Here is a 23456-nt window from a genome sequence, read left to right as displayed (position 1 = left end):
CCGACTCAGTTTGCCACGGCAAAACGAGCCCAAAGTTCGGCCCCCTCCTCCCGCCCGCCGTCTCCTGGGAAATTTCACCAAAATGGGGGACCAATAAGGAGGTGTAGTGCATGTGCAGTGGGCACCAGGCTGTGAAGCCACAAGCTGTCACAGCCTAGTGCCCACAGTAGAGATGCCGGTGCTGTGGAGGGGAGAAGCGGAGAAGGGACGGCGCATTTGAGAACATCGTTGGGCTCCGAGACAGGTAAGTGTGTGTTTATTAAAAGTCAGCTAGACTTTTGTTGTTTTTTTTTTTTTTTTAATTGTAAATTTTTTATTACGGGCCAAAACCCAATTTTTCAAACATTACACATTTTCAACAGAAACACACTGTGTATAAAGGTTACAGTGACAGAAATCTATCAATTCAAAAATAAGCAATGTCAAGAAAAGCATTAACATATTTGAACAGCATGTCAATCAGCACTATTTGAGATCATGAATCATTGTAAACCTGCATATCTTCAGACTACAGTGGTTTGCAATGTTTGTCAAAGGCATTTTTTTTTTATACTATAGAGTCCAGATTATATACAAGGGGATGTTAGAGAAGGGGAAGGAGAGAATCTACCAAAAGGAGAATAAATCCATGCCCCCCAAATAGAGTGAAAAATACCAGAATGCTCACCTATTAGGGCCATGAGATACTCCATTTCCCTTATTTCAGAGATTGCTCCTAAGAAATGGTTTTGCGATGGTGTGTCTACCGACTTCCAAAAACGTGGTATCGCCCTTCTAGCAGCTGTCAAAATGTGCAGTCCAACCGTTTAGATGGTTTGGGAATATCCCTAAAGGATAGGCTTAGAAGATAATGAAGTGGATCTAGGGGGAGAGCAACATTGAGTACTTGTTCCAAAACCCTTTGGAGCATAACCCAATATCCCACAATCTGCGGGCAGAACCAAAAGATGTGCGACAATGTACCCGCTCCATCCACGCATCTCCAACATTTATCAGAGCTAGATTTTTAATAAACACAAAAACAGCTGGAACTACCCTTTCAGATTTCTCTTGTTCAGCCCACAACAGATTCCTCTTTCCACATCAAACAGTGTGGATGCAAGAATTTTCCCCACCAGCTCAATGTTTGACTAAGATTTTTTTGACCAATTACAGATCAGGTCATCGAGCTGGGCACCACCCAGGGCCACGCATGGCTTGAATGATGGCTGATTCAGCAGAATTTGGAACACAGAGCAGAAATTCTCCAGTGGGGCAAAGGGGAATACAAATCTGTTTACTGAAGGCAAAAAAAAATGTTATTCTGATTCATTAAAGTGTTACTAAACTCATTCTATCTGGTCTCCCACAGTACACAGAACATGGAAGTGTAATTGTTTTAGTAAATATAAACTGCTAAATGCCTTTTCTCATCAGCAGTATATAGCAGTCTTGTGCCTTCTATCAGTGTCCAGCAGAGCACACGTTCAAGCTTGTAGGAGTTTTCATTCTGCTCTAGGAAGATGCAGGACCCCTGACCTATTTCTGAACAGTGCTGATTAGCCCTGTGCTAATCCCAAGAAGGGAAAAAAAAAAACCCTCTAGCAATACACACCAAACTGAGCATGTGCAGAGTGACTTCAAATGACATGTCTTATCAGGAGATAAGAGGGGGACACTGGAAGAAGGGGAAGATCAGGCTCAAACTGCGTTTTTAACACAACGCAGAGAATTAACCCCTTCGGTTCCACAGTGAGTATGACAAGCATGCTTTACTGCATATACAGACTGGTTTTACTGTTGTGGGTTTAGGAACACTTTTAAGTGAGCAGGCTGGAAGTGTAGATTTAAAAAAAGACCAGAAAGTGGGTAACTCATCTGTCTGGTTATGCATGTAGTGAGTTGAATGAATCACAAAAATGGTTGATCAGAATTTCAAATTCTTCTGCAAGTAAAGTCATATACAGCATATGTGTATCAGGTGCCTATTTAGCTGTATTACATTGAGGTTCATTTTAAAAGGAACCTGTCAGGATCGTGGCCCGCTCCCATACTGGAAGAGCAGTCCAGCATTTTTTTTTTAATGCATTCAGTCCAGTGTGAATGGAGCGTTGCAGCTGATAGTTGTGGATGTGTATGGGCTGGACAGATTTCTGTATACTTTTTTCCCTCTTAAATTAAACACCAGAAAATTAGATCTGCTTTTAGCTAAGGCAGTAAACAATTGGTAAAGTATGAGATATTGGAGCAAGCAGTCTTGTAAAGTTCAGAGTTGTAACTCTGTATATAATACTGATTTGCAAAGATCTATGCTTTATACCAAATATACATTGTTTATTGCAATAAATATTTAGGTGTTCATTCTTACCTGTGCTGTAAGCAAGCAGTGTTGACAAGGCATATGTGTATAAAGCTGGCCATACATGGATTGAAATTTGTCCGGTTCAGCAGTGACTGGCTGTATTTCGATCCATGTATGGGCACTGTGGGTAAACTGAAGGGTCTCTACTAGGGGTGTACCGATAACCTTTTTTTATCAGTGAGTACGAGTAACGATATGTTGCGATTTGCGTCCATACAAAATAAACAGACGCAAATCAAACTGCAAAAAATATCATTAAACTTGAACAGGAATGCGGTGCGATTCCTGTCCAAATCACATGCGGTTTCCCCACTGTTCCTGTGTGAACACAGGCTTGTCATAGCGTTCACACAGGAGCGGTGCGACAAACCTCCCTGCATCATCCCATGCTGTCACACAACCAAAAGCCACTTCACGGGTCTGGGAATTTGAAATCCCCGCAGCTTTCTCTCCTCTTCTTGCAGGGATGACCAATGCGGGCTAGACGGCTTCTAGTTAGTCAGCACTGTGAAGGTGCTGACCAATTGGAAGTTGTCTAGCCTGCTTTCTCACCTCTCCTTGCAGGGATGACAGTACAGACTAGACAGCTTCTGATTGGCCAACACCTTGACGGTACTGACCAATCAGAAGCCCTCTAGCACGGAGAGGAGAGAAAGCCACAGGGATATCAAATCCCCAGACCTGTGAAGTGGCTTTTTGTTGTGTGACAGCATGGGATCGGTGCAGGGAGGTTTCCTGTACCGCTCCTGTGTGAACTATGACAAGAACTGCATGCACATTGGACAGGAATTGCCCTGCAATCCTGTTCAAATCACATGCTGTTCTTTGGGGTGTGATTTGCGCCCATTCATTTTGTATGCACACAAATTGCATTGCAAAGTATCTGTTTCGGATATCGGGAGCATTTTCATGAGTACTTGTGAAAATACTCTGTATTGGTCCTTCTGTACTATCCACTGATCGACTTCTGTACAACCACGCTGTCTGCAGCACTGATCAGTGTATTCTGATGGCAGGGAAGTCTCCCTGCTGTCGAAATACAATAACACGGGGAGGATTCCTCTATCCACCTTAAATGTGTAGATGGGGGAATTGGGTCAGTTTTTCCTTCAGTCTGCTGGTTGAAGGGGGAAAACTGACTCATCTATGTCTAACCTAAAGGTCTTTGGTTACACATCTAGTATGGTCACTGAAGCCTCTTTCAAGTATTGTTTTTTGTAGATAGCAGTAGGTAAAATAGCTACAATATTGATTAAATCCCGGTGATGACAAATTACAAGTTTCTTTTCTCTATTTTATGAATAAAGTAGTTGTAAACTCTTACATATTCCCCAGTGAAATGACTGGCCTCAGGTAATATACAGAGATGAAACAAATCCTCCTACATAAGTTGTACCTGTTTATCTGCAGTGTTCTATACATCTGTTGAAAGTGCAGAATTTATAAAGCTCGTCTGAGCTGTCAGAAAAGAGAGCTGAAATTACACTTCAGAGGGCAATGGGGATAGCTCTGAGAGCTGATTGGAGGAAAGGGACACACCCCCCTCCTCACAGCACACAGGAACAGACTTGAGGCTGTCAATCTGCAGGATTATTTTTATATTGGTTTTTGTAAACAGAAGGTGTTTTAAACAATGTTCACCTTCTGTGCCAGTATCAAGAATACATTCAAGCATTAATGCAATAACATACTAGAAAACTCTCTGCCTGAGCCATTCTAGTCTATATTGAATTTCGACCACCACTTAATTTTCATCCTACAGGACTGGGTACAGCTATAGATAACAATGGTGGACTTTCCCCTGTATGAAGCACAATCTTCATCATAAGACTTGTTTTACAGAGGGAGAGGAGGTGTATCAGTACCGGTCTGTTATAGAGTGCTGATTTACGGATGGCACTGGGTCTAACTATGATGCCTATTGGTCTTATTTGTATACGCCTCACAGCTGCTCTAACAGGAAAGTGGAGGCAAGACAAATAAAATTGACTTTGCTACTACAATGCCTGCCTGTAACATTGCTTTCAATGGTACAGCATGCAATATTTTTTTAATCCTTCTTGCTGCAGTGTTGTCCTCAAATGCTTGATCTGCAGGAATGAGTGTTTCCACATGTAAAACACTGCTAATGCATTTTAATGCACACAGAAATTGGGTATCCCCAAGTTGCAGTCTGACGTTTGTGCTTTTTAAATGAACCTGAGACTAGTAGGCAGCCAATGAAATGGGAATTGCTAATCTGCATACAGCTGCATGGTAGGAAAGCAATATGCATTGTCCCTAGCACAGTATATCTCTATATGGGTTTTTTTTTTTTTAAGGTTCCTGCACGTGGGGCATTTACAGGCATTTTTTATGCATTGCTTTGTATGGCCATTTGAGATACAGCAAAGGAACAGACATTCTGTGAACTGTGGTCTGAACAGACCACACAGATCTTTTCTGGTAAACCCTGAGTAATGCCAAGTCTCAAAGCTAAGACATTTTTTTTCAAGTGGATTTAAAGGTATTTCTCCTTTAAATGACAGACTTGTTACACTTACCTTCCCTGTGCAATGATTTTACACAGATTGGCCCCTGAACGGGTACCATCATCGCCCTCCCCCACCCGACAGCACTTTTCATTGTGTGCGCACACCTGCTGGCTCGATCCCAAGCTGGGTTGTGTGCATATATTGATGCAGCGCAGCCCAACCCCCCACTCTCTGATCACAGGGTTTGATTGACAGCAGCAGGAGCTAATGGCTCCCTCTGCTGCCTATGTGAGCAGAGAGAGAGGGAAGAGTTGCTGCAGACTGGTGAAGTGCTGGTTCAAGATTGGGCTGCGTTAAGTATACAGGGGGCTGAGGGGTTAATACAAATACAGAGACATTGTTTTGCTTTAATGCAGAGAATGCATTAAGGTAACAATTGTTTAGCCTTAAGAACCAATTTAAGTTTGAATGTGGTGGTGAGTACCTGCAGTATTTCTTTCAGTCAGTTCCCAGTGCCTTTTATTGATTTTGCATTTAAAGATGAACTCCAGAAAAAGTAAATATTGCCTGATACAATAGGCATGTGTATTCTTACCTGAATCTTGGTATGCCTTGTGTGTTTCTTCCAGATCTGTGCAGTAATTCAGTGTCAATGCCTGTATAGAGAAGCTTTCCTGTAATAGACTAGTCACTGCTACTCTCTCTCCATGTACAGGGTGACTGGTCTTGTGTCTGCCCCCTCCTGCAATCTTCTGCATTAACCTGCTGGGTCACTCATCTGTTTGCATAGGCTAGGTACAACACAGTGATGGCGTAGCTTCTACTTTTACCATACTTTTATCTTGGTTTGAAGAGGCATTTGGTGCACACAGAGTTGATTAATATCCTTTGTGGCTATTGACAAATATTTTTGAATGAAAGTTTTTGTGCCCAGAGTTTAGCTTTAACAGCATGTTGGTGAATCCAGTTCAGTCTGTAATTGTTACTTCGGTCTGCAGTGCAGAAAAACCTTTGTTCTACTGGCAAGCCTTTGACTGTGTTGTAAGAATATCACATGGAAGGCTTCATTATTGTGTGTATGTGTCTTTACAGCCTATTATAACTTTTGTGCTTTGTCCAGGGTTTCTTTTTTATAGTGTGATCTTGTGGTGTTCAGAAAGAGAGATCCTATTCAGTTTAGATTTGGTTTGCACAGCTCAGTACAGGTGAGGTCTCGATGAAGCCTTTGCTTTGCCTTGTACTGCATAATGTTCGATTTGACCACGAGCTACTACACCTGTGGGCAATGACACTGCAGTCCTTATTCATTTATATTGCTCATCCCAGCAGGCCTACTTATGAAAGAGAGAGCAGAAATATCAGTAGACGCAGCATGCTTGCGACATGTGCATCTTCATCCATCTTTCATTCATATTTAGCCCTGCTATATTTTGTCCTTTCAATTTCTCATCCTTTGGATATTGGTAATGTGTTCTCTTTTGAAACTACTTGAAAAAAAAAAAAAAATTATACACTTCTCTTAGACTTGCAAATTCCAGTATTGGAGGTGTATTGTAGATACCAGTCACAGGATATAAAATATTGAGAGCAACAGACCACATTCACTAGTTGACTAGCTGCAACATTGAGCACATTTTAGGTAACTTGAATACGACTCCTAATAGTGAATTAGTGGTGTGCTTTTCTCAGTGAGCACTCTTAGCTGCTGAAAAAAAGCTCATACTTGGTGAGCCCAGCCATGGTGTGTACAGCTGTGTTCTTTTTCACACCTAAGAGAATATCGCACGTAGTTGGAAATGTTGTGAGATGCGCAAATGTGTATATCTGTGAGCCTCTAAATCACCTGCAAAGGGATAGAGATCTCCTAAAAATAGATTTGCATAACGTTATTGGTATGTTATGTGCAGTATAGAAAAGGATTTTTGATTTAAAAAAAAAAAAATCTAGTCTGGGTAGTAACCCTTACAGGACTTGATAGGATTTGATTGTGGTAGAGCATACTGGTTGAAGAAAAAAAGTGACTATAAGCAATGGTATATATTATTATAATACATGATTTATATAGCGCCAACAGTTTGCTCAGCGCTTTACAATATAAAGGGAGACAATATAGCAACAATACAGTTCAATACAAGAGGGTTAGGAGGGCCCTGCTCCTTGGAGCTTACAATCTAAGAGGAAGGGGGATATATGTCTTTACCTGCTTATAAAAGCATGGTCCTGCTCTGAGCAATCAAACCATATTCACTTTGTACAAATGTATCTATAAGTAATATATAGATTGGTAGTTCATGATATGCTAATACACTGAATGTGGTTTCACATGCACCTATACACGTGGAATATTGTGCCCCCTACTGTAATCTTTAAGAATAATAGAAGTCACCGAGGATTGTTGTGTATGTCATAGCTTGAAGCGCAGCGGCAAGCATCCAAGCTCTAGCATAACTCTTTGCAATTCACTGTTACACTGCACTCAGATTTTTAAGTACATTTTAAAATTTTGTATTAAGCTTGTATAGGATACATGTTTCATGTGTATGGCATTGACACATCTTGCATAACTGTGTTTATAAAACCATACTCTATGTAAAGTCAACCCAACAACATTAATTTAAAGAAGGATTTGCGAAAAGATATACTATGAGAGCCCTGCTTAAAATCTGAATTTTACATCATTACTTTAAAAATAGTGACAATTGACCCCTAGACAAGTCTCTTTGAAAGGGTATCCTTCACTACAGGCTTTGGATTGCACGGCAACTGTTTTCAGTGCTTAAAAAAAAACTATAAACTTCACCATTAACTGTATTGCACTCACAGGTTTTTGTGTATACATTGCACTGTAAGTGCACAATACATAACTGTAGCTTACTATGTATAGAGACTATATAAATATATACACTGCTAGATTAATCATTGTATGTAGGGTGAGATTCATTGATCATTAAATTGTAAAGCCAAAGCCTTTTATTTTTCAGTTTTGAGTAGCGTAAGGGAGGTTTGAAATCCCTGTCAGTCTATTTTTTTCCATCTGTGTGCCATTGAGTAGATTTCTATCCACTTGTCTTGGACATGCGACAGGAAGTGAGGAAATTTTGCACGTGTTCAAGGAGCAACTCTAATGTTTTGACTTTTGCATTACTTTCTGTCTAGTTGAAAGATGGTCACCAAGACAAACAGGAGGATGAATCTTCCCAGCAGGGACACAGACTGCATAAAAAAACTTAAAGGATAAGTTCACCTTTAGTAACATGTTACATCCATATTCAGGTTGTAACATGCTACTAAAGCAACTGCTGGAACCCTGACCCGATCCCCCATTGTAACAGTGTGGGATATTCTCTCCGCACCTGTTGTCACAATTCTATTACAGCGTGGTCATTTGGGGCTCCGCCCACACAGTTCATACAGCATTCATGTGAATGAATGGACTAGAAGTACCGTCTTCCATTGCATTTGGGTTGTAGTTCTCAATGAACTGCAAGGACGCTGGTGAGCGCTCTTATAGTTCATTGATCTTTCTGGACTTCAGTGGCCTGCCCCATATGAGAGGTATGGGCAAACAGTGTACTGAGAGTCTACAGGAGCCTGACATTGCACCCGCTATCTGCCGTTCACTGGTGCAATGCTTTACAGGCACCTAAGAAAAAAAAAAAATTGACCTAAAAAAAAAAAAGTTAAATTTATTATTTTAAAGTGAGCAGCTAACCCATGGTTTTCATGTTGCTTAACTGTGTTTTCTCATAGACTCTGATTATGTCCCATGGTTTTGGTGCACTTTTAGAAATCTGACCAACACCTCTCGACATAATTGAAGTAAAAGGGAAAGTGCAGCTAACCCGCAAAAAAACAGGGCTGTGTGAAGCATCCCTTGGGGCTTTGATCCTTTCCCCACTCTACTCACCACGTAAAAAATGGATATGGCTATACATAAAATTTTAATTTTCAAAATACAATTGTATATCAGTTCATCTTGGTGTACTGTCCCTTGTAGGATTGATATTAATATGCAAGTTAGTCGTTTTGATTCTTGACACTGATATAATAAGGCCCCATACACCTCTGTGCGTTTTAGGTACTTGACCTTAAAGTTATGTTAGCAGCATCTTTCATGTGCTTTAGTGAAAACCCATGTCATATAAAGTCCTATTCACGCCTGAGCATTTTGTGCATCTCTGTGGTGGTGGTTTACATCTCCTCTCCAAAACACCTGAAGCTTAAGAAGCTTTTGGAGTTATGATTTTGTAGCTTGATTTAGGCGTTTTGTCCCATAGAATTACATTGGTGCGTGCTAGAATGCCCAATACTCCTATTTTGTTCCATGTTTTTAAGCAAAAAGTGATGTCACTGTTTTTTATAAGCTAATACAAAAATGCCTGAAGCGCAAAGAAGCATGAAAAATGAACAAAAAATGCAACCTTAAGTTCAATGGTAACACACTTGTATAGAAAAAGTTTGTAAAACTAGTCTAAAACTCAACACACTTAAACGTACTGTACAGCTGTGAAATTAACCTAAATGTCTGTGCTGTTCTGTTCATTTGTTTGAATGGCATACAAAAGAGTGCAAGAAGGCCTAGGTGTCTAAAATTTGGTATCGCCAATTACGTGGAATGCATCTGCCATTATCTGAAATAAAGCTTACAACTGTAAAGCTGGACATACACTAGTAGATTTTCGAATGAACATTCCTGTAAACATTCGTACGAAAATTCACTTGTTCATTCGATCTGTCATTCAAAAAAATTCCACAAAATTTGACCCCACCAGGGAGTAGAAAATAGAAAGAATGTTCTTAAAGTTAAAATTCTCCAACAAAATTTTGCTAGTGTACTAAAGTGGCTGTAAAGGCTAAAGGTTTTTTTTTTTTTTTTACCTTAATGCATCCCCCCTCCCCTTCCCCATCCAGTGCTGGGCCTAAGAACAGCAGTGCTACTCTCTCTCCTTACAGGAATCTGGCAACAGCCGAAACGATTGGGAAGGAGCAGGGGGCGGAGCCGAGTTACGCTCTGTGTGTCAATAGTTGCACACATGCTGGCGTGGCATCGAGCCCGCACTAGTGCCCCATAGCAAGCCGCTTTTGAGGAGTGAGGATGAGCCGAGAGTGGCAGTGGGGGACCCCAGAAGAGGAGAATCAGGGCTGCTCTGTGCTAAACCATTGCACAGAGCAGGTAAGTATAACATGTTTTATATGTAAAAACAAATCTTTGAAAACGCTTTAAGGAAGTCGGTGAGTGCTGAGCATGCTGTATTTCCTAAAACTTCAGTGGTCTGATGCTGTTATCTTTTACAACACATCAACCTTGCACAGCCACAAAGAACTGTTGAGCTGAGTCAGAAATGCAAACTTTAATTGACACCAAACCCTCTTGAGAAAATGTTTTTACTCAAAATGACACAGTACTGTGTTTGTGTTTAGCAAAAGATTTTGTAATAAGGTGAAGCTATTCAGTCAGGTGGGATGAATATTTGTAATTTTGAAATTACTTTCTCCAGAAAAAATTGAACACATTAGTCATTAATGTCATTGTCCTGTCATGCTGAAAAAAATTCTGCAGCAAGGAGCCAAGCAGAGAAAGTTATTGAAATGTTGTGATTTTCAAGTGTACAAGGTGTGACCATTTAATTCCTGGAATCCATGTGGCTTAGCACTATGGTGGTAAGTCACAAAGTCATTGATGCTGGAGTGTGTTCATATATGTTCTAACTTGCACTAGCCAGATGACACAGTCTTTATGGAGTAGTAGAAGAAATAACCTCTATCTGTGCATTGCGCTGTTGGTGGAAAATGAGTGACCACAATCTGGAGCAACGGATTAACCTCAAATTTTGGATGGAAATTGGCAAAAGTGCAAATGAAATTTTAGCTCTATTACCACAGGCTTATGATGAACATTCCATGAAGAAATCAAGTGTCATTGGTGGTTTAAGGTGGGACAGAAAGATGTCCACGATGATGCAAGAAGTGGGCAGCCAAAAACGCAACAAACAGATACAAATGCAAAGTGCAAACCCCCCCTACGCTCAGATCAAAGATTGAGTGTGCAAACAATGGCAGAGGAATTGAACATGAACAGGGAAACAGTACGGCAGATTCTAAAAAGATTTGTAGATGAGAGATTTCCACAAAGATGGTGCCTCTAATCTTCACAGAAGAATGTAGAAGTGTTTAATAGGGTTATTACTGGTCCTTTCCGGGAATTGTCACACCTCGTATAGTATTTAAAATAATCAAAATGCATTTATCAACTGAAATCTTAAAATTAGGCACATGTACAAATATCCAGGTTTCTATCAAATGTGAAAAGCTAGTATGCTAACATACAATGGTAGCTGATGGCAAAGACCAACCACTGAAGTACATATCCTGGACCCAGAAAGGTATCAGATTTAGAGACTGCTATATTGTATATACAGTTGTACTCAAAAGTTTACATACCCTGGCAGAAATTGTGAAATTTTGGCATTGATCTTGAAAATATGACTGATCATGCCAAAAAATGCTCTTTTATTGAAGGATGATGATCATATGAAGCCATTTATTATCAAATAGTTGTTTGGCTCCTTTTTAAATCATAATGATAACAGAAATCACCCAAATGGCCATGATCAAAAGTTTACATACTCTGGAATGTTTGGCCTTGGTACAGACACACAAGGTGACACAGACGGGTTAAAATGCCAATTAGAGGTTAATGTCCCACATCTGTGGCTTTTTAAATTGCAATTAGTGTCAGTGTATAAATAGTCAATGAGTTTGTTAGCTCTTACGAGGAAGCACTGACTAGGCTAGATACTGAGTCATGGGGATCAAAAAAGAACTATCAAAGGTCCTGCGTAACAAGGTAATGGAACTTTATAAAGACGGAAAAGGACATATACAGATGTCCAAAGCCTTGAATATGCCAATCTTCCAGTACTGTTAAATCACCTATTAAGAAGTGGAAAGTTCAGGGATCTCTTGATAACAAGCTAAGGTCAGGTAGCCCAAGAAAGATTGCAGCCATAACTGACAGAAGAATTGTCCGGGATTCAAAGAGAAACCCACAGACAACCTCAAAAGAAATACAGGCTGCTCTGGAAAAAGATGGTGTGGTTGTTTTTAAGGAGTACAATTTGGTGATACTTGAACAAAAATGAGCTGTTTGGTCAGGGTGCCAGAAAGAAGCTTTTACTGCACCAATGCCACAATAAAGCCCAGTTACAATATGCCTGACATGCCTAACCAGGCCTTTTTGTGTCACAAGAAAAATACACAATTTCTGCCAGGGTATGTAAACGTTTGAGTACAACTGTAACACATCTATGCTTTGGTAGTAGGCATTTTTACAACTTTATAGCTTTGATATTTCGAGCCTTCTTGAATGGTGCCTCCCCACTAACTTTATGTGTAAATTGGGTAAAGATCAGGCCGTGTAATGCTTCCTTTTAGGGTAATTGTGTAATTTTAACTATTCAAAGTCTTAAACTTGTTGGAAAATTCCTTTGTGGTCCAAGCTAGATTGCCTCATGTTAAAAAGGGACGTTAATGGTTAGTTGTATGCACACTGGTAATGGTTATGGTTGTTTGAGAATGGTATTGCCTCCATTGTCAATACCGTGCATGAATGTACTTGGTGGCAAATGTGGAAATAGCCATCCATCCAGAGCTTCTGCCTCTGGTGAAGAGGATTTAGTGATGTCCCTGTTGCAGCAATGTGTAAGTGCCAGACCATGAATTTTCCAATTCCCATGCTTGGTATGTTTGTATTTGTGAATATTCAAAAGCTGTGTGCAATATTCCCACCATTCATTATTGCAAACTGCAGTTTGCACAAAAACACATGGGTACCAATGCCTGTTGCCCCCCCCCCCCTTTTTTTGGTCTTTTTAAAGAGGTAATATGCCTAATGCAAAAATAGAATGCCATCTCTAGTTTGAAAATGTTTGTCTATGCTGTATGTACACACATCATATGAACCCAGAGGCATTAGATTTGCAGTACACCTTTTGAGCACGGCATGGATAGGTGGAGTGCAAATGCCGATTTCTTTATACCCCAGCGTTGTGATTGGATACCAAAAAATGACTAAAAATCCTGTGCTTCACTCACAGCGCAATACCTTAAAGTACCTTGTTGTATGTTCATCTATGTGTTTTGCATACTTGCATAGCAGAGTTCAAAGATCATTTGTGTGGCCATTTTGGTGTGTCATGATTAAAATGAACATTTTAGCCATCGAAATGCTGTAAAAGTCTTTAGAAAAATCTGCTTCTGTGGCTTTGTTCTCTGTATCAGAGCTATGACTGGCCATTCCAGCTATGCTGGGGCCCATCTGCTCTCTATTTAGAAATCTCCAGCAAGCATAGCCATCTCTAGCTGACAAGAGTCCGAATCAGTGAACTGATTACACTGAGAGAGGTCAGACTGTGAGAGACCATTCACTGCAGTGTGGCAATGTGTAACCCTTTCCTGTCAGTTCTTTCCCTGCAATCAGTTTCCTGCCACAGAGAGCTCAGTAGAGCTTTGCATCATAAAGCACCCTGCAGAGCATAGCAACGTAACCCTTCCCTTGCCGAGCTCTGAACATTGCAGTTATGTACCTATGGTAACACAATACCTTGTCAGCAACACCCCTCCCCTGTCAAATGATGTCACTGTCAGCTCTGGGGAGAATGTGACCTTGTCACCTTCTAGCCAGAGACAGCTTGGAATAAAAGCTTCCTGCACACATAATGTGTCTATAGATGTACAGCATCTGAGAAAGAAAAAATCTAGAGCTGAGCAGATATTGGAAAGGAAAATCAATCCTCTTAAATTCTCCACACACCTGGTATATTCATGTCTTTGTGCGATGGTTCCTACAGTAAAACCAAGATGGATTACAGCAAGTGAGTCTTGTGTGCAGTACAAAGGCAAACTCCGAAATGTATGGAAGTGACCACTGTGCCTGCTCAGTGCATTTAAGCTCTTACTGCTCACGCAAAGCCTTGTACTGTAGAAAGGTAGCTGAAAAGCTTTCATTGAGGGGAACAGTTTTTAATGAGTTCTCTCTTAAATATAAGCAACCCTTAGTATTTCTGTGTTCTCTGTACACTGAAGATATTGATTAACCCGTGACTTTCTGGCATAGTTGTCATTCACTGGCACAGTTGACATACACTGCAAAGCAAGCATCAATAAACAGATGACACCTGGTCTTTGTTGGACTCTTTTTGGTAATGACCAATATGCAACCTTGTAAACCATATTCATATGTACTGCAATTGGGCACAGGATTGGTGGAAATTCAAGTTCATAGTTCAAGATATGTGAAGGAAATAGGAATTGGTCAGTGTCAGGTGGCATACTTCGGATCTCTACGAAGTGCCTGGGTTGGACTGGAGGAGGAGGCGGCAGCTGTGTTTTTCAATTATTTAGTTGAATAGGAATGTTTCACAAATAATTCCTGATGTCTGCTAAGAGTTGCCTTTACAGAAAGTCTTTGCCCATGTTGCTTTTTAGTGGTGCTCCGTGACATCTTGCCAAATATTCTGCTAATTGATTCTTCACTTTTCGACAAGAGTTTTACCTGAATATCTTAAACTTTGTTTTTCCCCAGTAAGAATCGACCATAGCAGTCTATGGGTTAATGGTGAGCACTCCCTGTTCGGATGTCACCGTGTCCCCACTGCTGCATGACCCACTTCCACATTCGGTATCCAGGCAACATGCTCCTGCTCCCTCTGCCCTACCTCATGTAACGCCCGGTACAGCGGCATCCTGTTAGAACAGAGAGTGGCACTGAGTATCTGTACAGAAAATGCACACGCTGAGCTGTATAATGATGCTGAGTATCTGCACACCCCCTCTCTGTTTGTAGCTGTGTATTTTATCTGCCTGTCTGACAGATCCCGGATCCAGCGGGGAGCAGCTAATCTGTGCACACAGGAGGAAGCAGATAAATAAAGGATGAGAGAGACAGAGGAGACAGGACAGACAGGAGAAAGGGAGGGAAGGAAGGAGTTAGTGTGCAGGCCTTTGTAGTGGGAAAAGAAGCAAAGAGAGACATCTGGTGGGAAGAATAGATTTTCCTCTGCACTTTTTCAACATGGAGGGATGTGATCTTTCATCACTAGCACAACGATTTTAATAAACATTAGTGTGCATGGTCACTCTCGATCTATAATATATGGGAACCTGCATCTCAACTTTCTCTCAGTGACTTATCTAAAGACTGCAGTGCACAAATCCCTAAGGAACGAAGAAGAATCTGCTACCTGCATCTGTCTTACTATTCCAATGTTGTTTTTAGAAAATTTTTGAAAGATTGAAATAGTCTAGCAACTTCAGAAGGTCAACATGCGCTCATATGCCAATAATCGGCAGGTACTTCTGTGCAAACTTTCCTATGCAGGTGAAGAAACATACCTAACTTTGTCTAGTGTGCATATTCGCAAAACCTCTCTGCCCTGCTTTGGAAGAGGTGTTCTGTATAGCTGGCCATGACAGCTAATCCAATTGTAACTGCCATCATTCTAGAGACATTTCCCAACTGAATTATATAGTGGCAGTATGTTCCTCAGGGCTTTACTATTTGGGGAATTTGCAACAAAAGAGCACTGAAACAAAAGGTGTACCTCATGAGCTTGCAGTCTAAGGGACATTTTGGGGAAAAAAAAACATGGAGAACAACCATATATTTTAAATGAAGGGAAATATAAGCATTTGTTTTATGCACAATGGCAATGTATGTTTTAATCTGATGGTACAGTCTGTATACCATGCCCCTTAGATTTACTAAAATTATGTAATATGAGGGCTTAACAAAACAACCCACTCAATTTATGTCAAATCATGTAGGCCCTTGCACTGCATATTTATTGGTAGATATCGAAAACATTGTACAATCAAATTGTAAGGTGTGCTCAGTTGTAGGCCTGTATATATTCTCCAGTTTATATACTCTTCTCCTTTGGTGTATACCCCATTACACTACTAGGTACACAGAGCTTACTCTGCTATCCTATTTGGTGGTCTAATTTTAGGTACAAGAACTATTATTAGTCAAGAGGTTAAGTATCACACTAGAAAATGATTTCCTTGTATTGACACACACACAGATTTCTGACATCTTTCCTTTTTCTGTACTTCTATGTGGGAGCTGGATTCGATGGCAGTGAACACAGTGTTACGGCCTTTGTAAATTGGAGGTTGTCTGTGCTCAGCACCTAAAGGGTTACACTGTCACATGCTGCTTTCAGGCAGGAAAGAGGATGGTCAGAATGCCAAGGTCTGCAGGGCTTTCTGGCTGGAAAGGGAATGCTTTGCCAGGATGTGGTTCCCTGGCTGAGTGCTTTCTGCCTCAAAGCATTCTGGGAGGAGGGCAGCTATAATTAGTCCTGTGCCTGGAATCCAATGCCTGCTCCCTCCTCTCATCACTGCACCATCTGTCTGCCCTCTACCCTCCCCCACACATACACTCAGCTGTGACACGAGCAAACTTCCTGATGTCTGACTATATAGGTATATGCTTCGGAACCAATTTCTACATATACACCCACAATGAACAAACGATTGGCCATATTAAATGTACCTGTGCTGCAGTGGCACTGAATAGCGTCTGTTTCACTGTGTGCTCACTGTACCTGTGAATGGTTGCTTACAGTCATTACTTCCCTTAATAATTCTTTGTTTGACACAATTTAAGCTTGCTTCCTATTATCTTGCCTCATTTGTACCAATCTGGAAGCAGTTGTTTCACTGGGAAATACTGTTTTTAACGTAATAAAGCTGTTGCTTACTGAGTTTCTTCATTTACATCATATCTTTCGTATTATCCTATCCCTAGCAGAATATTCTTCTCATTTATTTGTTCTTTACCAACTTGACTTCTCAGATCAATAGAACCTTGTTTCAGGTTTTAGAAAACATGGGAACCATAATTCTACAGCATGTCACTCTTAGGTTATCCATTTAATTCACTCGATTCTCCCTGAAGAAAATAGATCCTCTTTACAATGATCCATAGTGTCCAGTGTTTTTCTTGAGTGATATGTCTGTGGTTAATTGGTGATTGTGCTTTTATGAGCACCCATAAAATTGTATGATATTCTCGGTGTCATACTTGCATCAGTGTGTTCACTCTGCATATGCTGAAGGTCAGCGTTGACATATGAAATATTTTAATTATTTAGGAACACTTCACGGTAATCCATGTGATCACAATTGTGCAACTGATATATACACAAGCATACACATACTTGGATGCACTTTGGCTTCAAAACCTAAACTGATAAATCATTGTCAGCTTTAATACTTGTATATGCATGGGCAGGTGCAGAGAGGCCAGTACTGACTTATGTCCTTGGCTTCAGTGCGCTCATGCACAAACAAGTAACCCATGAGCACAGGCACACAAACTGCACAGGAAGAAGAGTAGTGCACCATGCCAGTAGTCAGGAGAAGTGCTAATCAGCAAAACAGTGTGAAATACATTTACTCTGGTGTTGGGGGATATTATGAAAAAAATGGTTTGGATGAATGACTGAGAAACCAAAAAGCATGTAGGTTGAGGTGAGTTAGAGAGATGTGAATGCAGAGAGAAGACATAAAGCCTTAAGGAAAGGCGTGAGGAGATCATGGGATTAAGTTCGAGAGGAGGGGGAGGGCATTACAGCCCCGAGGTGAGGACTTGTGTCAGTGTATGTAGGAGAGAGACACATTATACATACGCTGCTCCACTGGATACTGAGATATAGATAACAGGAAAGAGAGACAACAGGGGACACAGTAGTGGAAAAAGGGGGAGAAACTGAAAAAAAATGAAAAGCTACAAGGGAAGAATTGGGTCATAAGGGTACTAACAAGGCCAAGACATGAACGCATGGTAAAGACAAGTTCTTTGTGAAGTATAACTGTCATATTTGAAGATATTTAAGAAAATACCTATTTTGTGTAACAAAGTGATTTTTAAATTATGGACAAATTCAGATATCTGAATGTTTTTATTTATTTTGGCAGATGTCAATTCTACTGATGTTGCTCCGCCTAGCCTGGAAAATGGAGATACTCCTGCTGAGAAGCGTACTTCCCATTCAAAGGAGATAGAGAGAGGCCGCAGAGTGACCCAGGCATGCAGACACCCACGTTCAAGGTGAGACTATTAGAGCTGTAAAAATTATTAGAAATGTAGAGTCCACAAGCCAGCTAGTGCAATTCAAAAGCCAATATACTTTTTTTTTTTTTTTTAAGTGAACCTGTGGTTATCCCTGCAGAACAAATTGACAGGTTCACTTAAATGACTGATTCCCTCTCCACTCTTCCTTTTATATCATTATATAGTCCTCTTCCACCCCGCATCCATTTAGCCACCTGGAAGGAGATGAAGTACCAGGTACCCAAATGTAGGAAACCTGTTTCTCTCTCTCTCTTCTCAAAATGCAATGAGCACCTAAATGGCCAATTGCCAGGCCCCAGTGCTGTCACTCTGTAGTGGGGAGAGAGCCCCCTGTAAGTTCCAACTTGTGACTTTGAGAATACACAAGAGTTCTTTTCCTTTGCTCTTTGAAGAGAAAGCAAGTATAAGTACCTGTGAAGGGGAGGTGTAGGGAGCATTTAGGTGAACCTGTTGCTTAGCCCTTTGTAGACAAAGCACTGGTTCGCTATAAGGAACCAGGGTTATGTTTTTCCTGTAACATGAAAAGGCTTACAAGTGAAGCCCCAACTAAATTATTTTTTTATAGGACCTTTTGTCTGGAAAATACTCTTATGTACTCTGTACATAAGAGACGCTTTCCATGGTTATCTGTATATATTTGAAAAATTCACCTGCTCCTGTAAATAACTCTGTATTCTATTTTCTAAAGAGATACTTTTATCATTTTCCACATAGGCCTGAAATCTGTAAAGGGCACCTGCAAATTCTTCCTTTTATTCTCTGGACTTTAATAATGTAGGTCCTTTATAAATTACAGGTTTGGTTCTTATACCTGGACTTTAACTAGGTTAGCTCTGGTTTAAATGAATGTCTGTTGTATGATATTGCATTCATATCTAAGCTCCCGAAGAACAACCAGAGGCTGACGTGCAGTTCTGACATTTCACCTGCTATAGATGGCCTTTCCTAATTCTACCAATCATTACTTCTAAGCCCCATCCCTTTTTCAATAACTGAATTTAAAGGGAATATCATTAGATAAAAAACACTACTGCCACGTCAAGCCTTTTCCATCAATACGTTAGACCACTAGTCTGGAAAAAGTATGCCCTTTAGGAGTTCTGACTTCACTGGCTACATGCTTCCTTCCATGTACAGCACTAGCAGTCTACTGGGTATTTTCCTTGAATCTTTTGGTATCCTAAAATCTCAGTTTATTAACCAATAAAAGATAATAAGGGTCCATGCACACTGAGCATAAAAATGCTGTTTTATACAGGTGTTTGTGTGTGGTTATTTATTTTTTTTGTTTTTTAAAGCCTGTAGACGCAGCTCTGTTAGCCTGTGTGTCCATGCACATTTGGGAGTTTACAGGCATATTTTCATAGGAGCATCTAGAAGCAGAAAAGACAACCCTTGAGAGAGGTGCTTTTGGGCAGAAAAACCGCTTAGCAGTCATAAACCTGGGTTTAGGAGTGTTCGTCGTTTTCAAGTGTTCATTGAATAATGAGCAGAAGGGAATGTTTTGTAAAAAAACCTCTTATAAAAGCAAATGGTCATAAACTCTTGTGTATTCTTTCCTATGAACCCAATAAAAACTTTTAGCAAGTTCCTCTGGGGTAAAAAGGTTGAGAGGCTGGATAAAATTGTACCTTATTGTACAAAAATTTGTAAAACGTGTATAGGAGTGATCCATCTCATTGCTGCAGATGATAATGCACAAAAACTGATGCTTTGTCCATGTGAGACAAAGGAGCACACATGCTTTAATTCCTCACTTTCCTGCAGCACATACTTGTCTTTTCTTGCCTGTCTAATTTCAGCCTTTGGGAGCATAGAAATTTCCCTGAACTTTGGGTATGACAGAGCATGTGGATTCCTACCGTGTGACTGTACAAGTGCTTGATGATTGGCCCAGTGATGTCAAAGCAGGGAGGTAGTCCTCAATGCTATGGAAGCTCTCACCAGAGTGCATGCACAAGGCTTTTTCTCCTTGCTCCCCATAGGTAATCGGAGCAGAGGTGACGTAAACCAAAGACAATTATGTGGTTCAGGGGAGGGAGGACAACAAAGCGAGCCTCTAGATTTTGTCCTGCAAGGGCAAAGCACAGGTTTCAATTAAAATATCTCGGGTGTACCTTGGGAGCTAGTCCAGTGTGAGTAAGCTTTGCAGAAAGTCAAAACTTAACACAATATAAGCAGTACTCCATTATATCCCAAAATTCAGTGCATTCATCAGCAACTCAAAAGCAGCCTGTAAAATTTCAGACGCATGCAGCTGAGACTGGTCTGAAGGCTCTCTCTTTTGCCTGTTGACCCAAAATAATCTTATTTCAACAAGAGGGGGTACTTGTAGACACCTGTCCTGAGACCAGTTTAGAAACATGCATGCATTTAATGTGTGGTGTAAAAAAAAAAATACAACAAAATGTCAATCCAGTTACATTTTATAGTTGCATTTATGTAAAGTGCTGTGTGATCTAGTAAAGCATGAATTATTTTCATAGTGCTCTTGGCTCATAGGAAGATATAAAAACTTTTTAGCTTTATCCAAATGGCATACCCACTTGCAGACCAGCAACTTCCCGCTATGTCGCTGAACTTTGAGTGGTTATACTGGCAGCTGCAGGAATTATCCTGGTATTTTTTTTTTTTTAGCCAGTGTTTACATTCTTGTAAAAGCAATCCTAGTGGCTAATTAGCTGATGGATTGCTTTTACAAGTGGCGGGATGGGACATCTTCTCCCGCTGCCTTCTGTGGCTCTCCCGTCCCACCGGGAGACCCGAGTTTGCAGCTGCGGTTCTGCTGGCTGACCATAAAGCTAATCGGGGACCGGAATGGTCTAAGAAACCGGGTTCGGCAAGCATTTCGTCACGTTGGTTTCACCGGTTGTAAACAAACCCTTTTATTGGTTTGAAAAAAATGATCTGACACTTTTGAGGGCAGAAGAGAGATCTGGGGTTTAATAGACCCCAGATTTCTCAGTAAAGAGGACCTGTCACTGCCTATTGCTATCATAGGGATATTTACATTCCCTGTCATAGCAATAAAAATAAATTCATTTTTTTTTTAAGGAAGAGTGTAAAAAAAATATATTGTTAAAGTGCCCCCATGTGGTTACGCGCAAAGGCAAACTCGTATCGTTCCCCCCTCACATAAGTAAACCGTGATCGCATCACACGTGAATTATCACTGTGAATGTTAGATCGATAATAATTCTAGCACCAGGCCAATTATGTAAATCTGAAGTGGTAACCTGTAAAGGCTTTTAATGCGTCATCTATAAATAATAAAATGTGCGTAGTTTGTCGCTATTGTGTGGACGTGTGCAATTTTAAAGTTTGACATGTTTGGTATCTATTTACTCGGCGTAACATCATCTTTTATATTTTACCAAACAATTGGGCATTATATTATCCTTTTGTGCATTAAAATTAAAGTGTATTTAAAGAAAAAAAAGTTTGAAAAACTGTTGCACAAACACCATGTGACATTGCAAATAACTGCAGCACCCACCGTTTTATTCACTAGGGCCTCTGCTTTAAAAAAAGAAATGTTTTGGGGTTCTAAGTAATTTTCTACCAAAAAAATACTGGTTTTCACATGTATGCAAAGTGTCAGAAAAGGCCTGGTCTTAGAGTGGATACTGGTTATGCTAGTGACCAAGGTATTATGCAGAAATTGGTCAACTTCAGAACACGTGTAGGTTATCACTGCTATGTATACGGTTCAGTCTAACATTCTAGGAAGCATAGAAGGGGCTTTAATATCATTTCACAATAGGTAATAGGTTTAGTAGTAAAAATTTTATTAATACAAATGTCTTTAACACTCAACTCCAGGGACAATAAATATTCCAGGGTTCATTCAGGTGTACATTCTGTTAACTCAGACTCCACTCCCTATCATGCAGGGTTTTTTTTGTATGGTTTTTCATGCCAAGGGAAATTGTAGCATATTTCTGCTCCACTTTCAGGTCTCCATAGCCTGGGGCTGTGTGTTTTATGAATGGCCTACAGGAGAGGGGGGTGGAGACACTGGGGTCTGTGAGTCCTTGCAGCAGTTGCATCTGAGTGGGCTACCGCTGTACTTCCCTGGCATGTAAAGGATTTGTTTAATGTAGAAGAACGTTTAGTTTGAGCCAATGGAATATATAACTGATTGAACTTTGATAAGTTTATTGTGCTTGGTATTGGGCTTTAAACAGGAGTATTATAATGTTTGTTACATCATGGGCACTAAAGAAGTTCTCCTTATCTAACCATTTAGCGAGGTATAGTGTGTATACTTATTCCATCTTAAATAAATATTTTGTTTTATAATCTGGTTTTCAGCAGTTAAAATATAAAACCTAAAGCAAAAATACCCCCCAAAAACAGAATATTTAGTTAAGGTTTCAGTCTACAAAGTACAAAGGAGCATGAACTCGAATCAGTACATAATCAGGTCAGGCCAGTTGTGCCAGTAAATAATAAACAGTGCATTATTAAGCATTTTGATTAACCTCCCTAGCAGTATGATTATGTCCATATTTCTGTGCTGAAAGCAGTACATTTTTTGCATGGAAATATGTCTTTTTTTTTTTTATTGTAGGCTTGTAATTTTTAGGAATAATTCACTGAAATCTGTCCGAACAAGAGTCTAGTAAACATTCCGGGTAGGATAAAAGTTGAAACACAAAATCATAAATTATAATTTAATAAATAATCATAAAAAATAATATAATAATAAATTCAATAATATAATCAAACCAAAAACACTGAAATTTGAAATATAGCGCCAAGTTCGCACATCACTGAGCAAAGGCGCAAAATCGTTTTTAGTGTCTGATGACGAATTTCCCCACAAATCATCACTCAATTCTGCAAGTGGTTCTGATTTACTATCGCTGATCTCTAGCTGGTCTAAAACCGCTTTTGACCTAAAGGGGCGCTTTTTGTACGACAGGGACTGTTCTAAGTTTCCAGGCAGAAAGAACAGTCAAAATGCAGGCAGGGCACAGGACAAAGCATTAGGGACAAAATGTATATGAAATGGTTTGATACAGTAATGTTTTACTATATTATTTTAGTTTATTAGAAAATTACATTTTTTTAAATTTGCCGCCGGTTCCGGCCCCCATACGTCCCAACGCTCACAGGGGACAGAACACGGATGCCGGCATCGGCCGGAGGAGATGGCCGGGAACACTGCAGGGGACACATCGCGGGAGCAAAGGACAAGGTAAGCGCTGCAGGGACTCCCTGAGCAACGCCGCATGGTAAGCCCGAGTGTAGCTCGGGGTTACCGCTTTTGGTACTGAAACTTTACCCCGAGCTACACTCGGGAATACCGCTAGGGAGTTTAAAAAAAAAAAATAAGAAAATGTGTGACAATGTTTCATTCTCACACTATTTCTGAAATTTTTTTGGTTTTTCCTCCATAGGTCAATAAGCACAGAATTGCTGTCTCTTCCTAAAAGATACAGGGCTGGCATGTTAATTTACAGGGACCATCAATGCTTATGGCACTGCCTACTCT

At 40.3% G+C, this 23456-nt stretch overlaps 1 protein-coding gene across 3 annotated transcripts in view; it reads left to right on the top strand.

The window, feature by feature from the left end:
* Positions 1-23456, top strand: part of AHDC1 (AT-hook DNA binding motif containing 1) — a 148982-nt gene that overhangs the window by 68751 nt on the left and 56775 nt on the right. For all 3 annotated transcript variants that reach the window (XM_089686252.1, XM_089686251.1, XM_089686250.1), the window contains exon 2: positions 17800-17932. In XM_089686252.1, the coding sequence (XP_089542378.1) occupies positions 17800-17932 (133 nt within the window). The remainder of the gene's footprint in view (positions 1-17799; positions 17933-23456) is intronic.

This window comes from Staurois parvus, unplaced genomic scaffold, assembly GCF_062004578.1.
Source record: "Staurois parvus isolate SC_StPar_1 unplaced genomic scaffold, SC_StPar_1.0 ptg000394l, whole genome shotgun sequence".
NCBI lineage: Eukaryota > Metazoa > Chordata > Amphibia > Anura > Ranidae > Staurois > Staurois parvus.
Note: the sequence above shows the minus strand (reverse complement) of the source record. Positions and strands in the feature narration are given on the sequence as shown.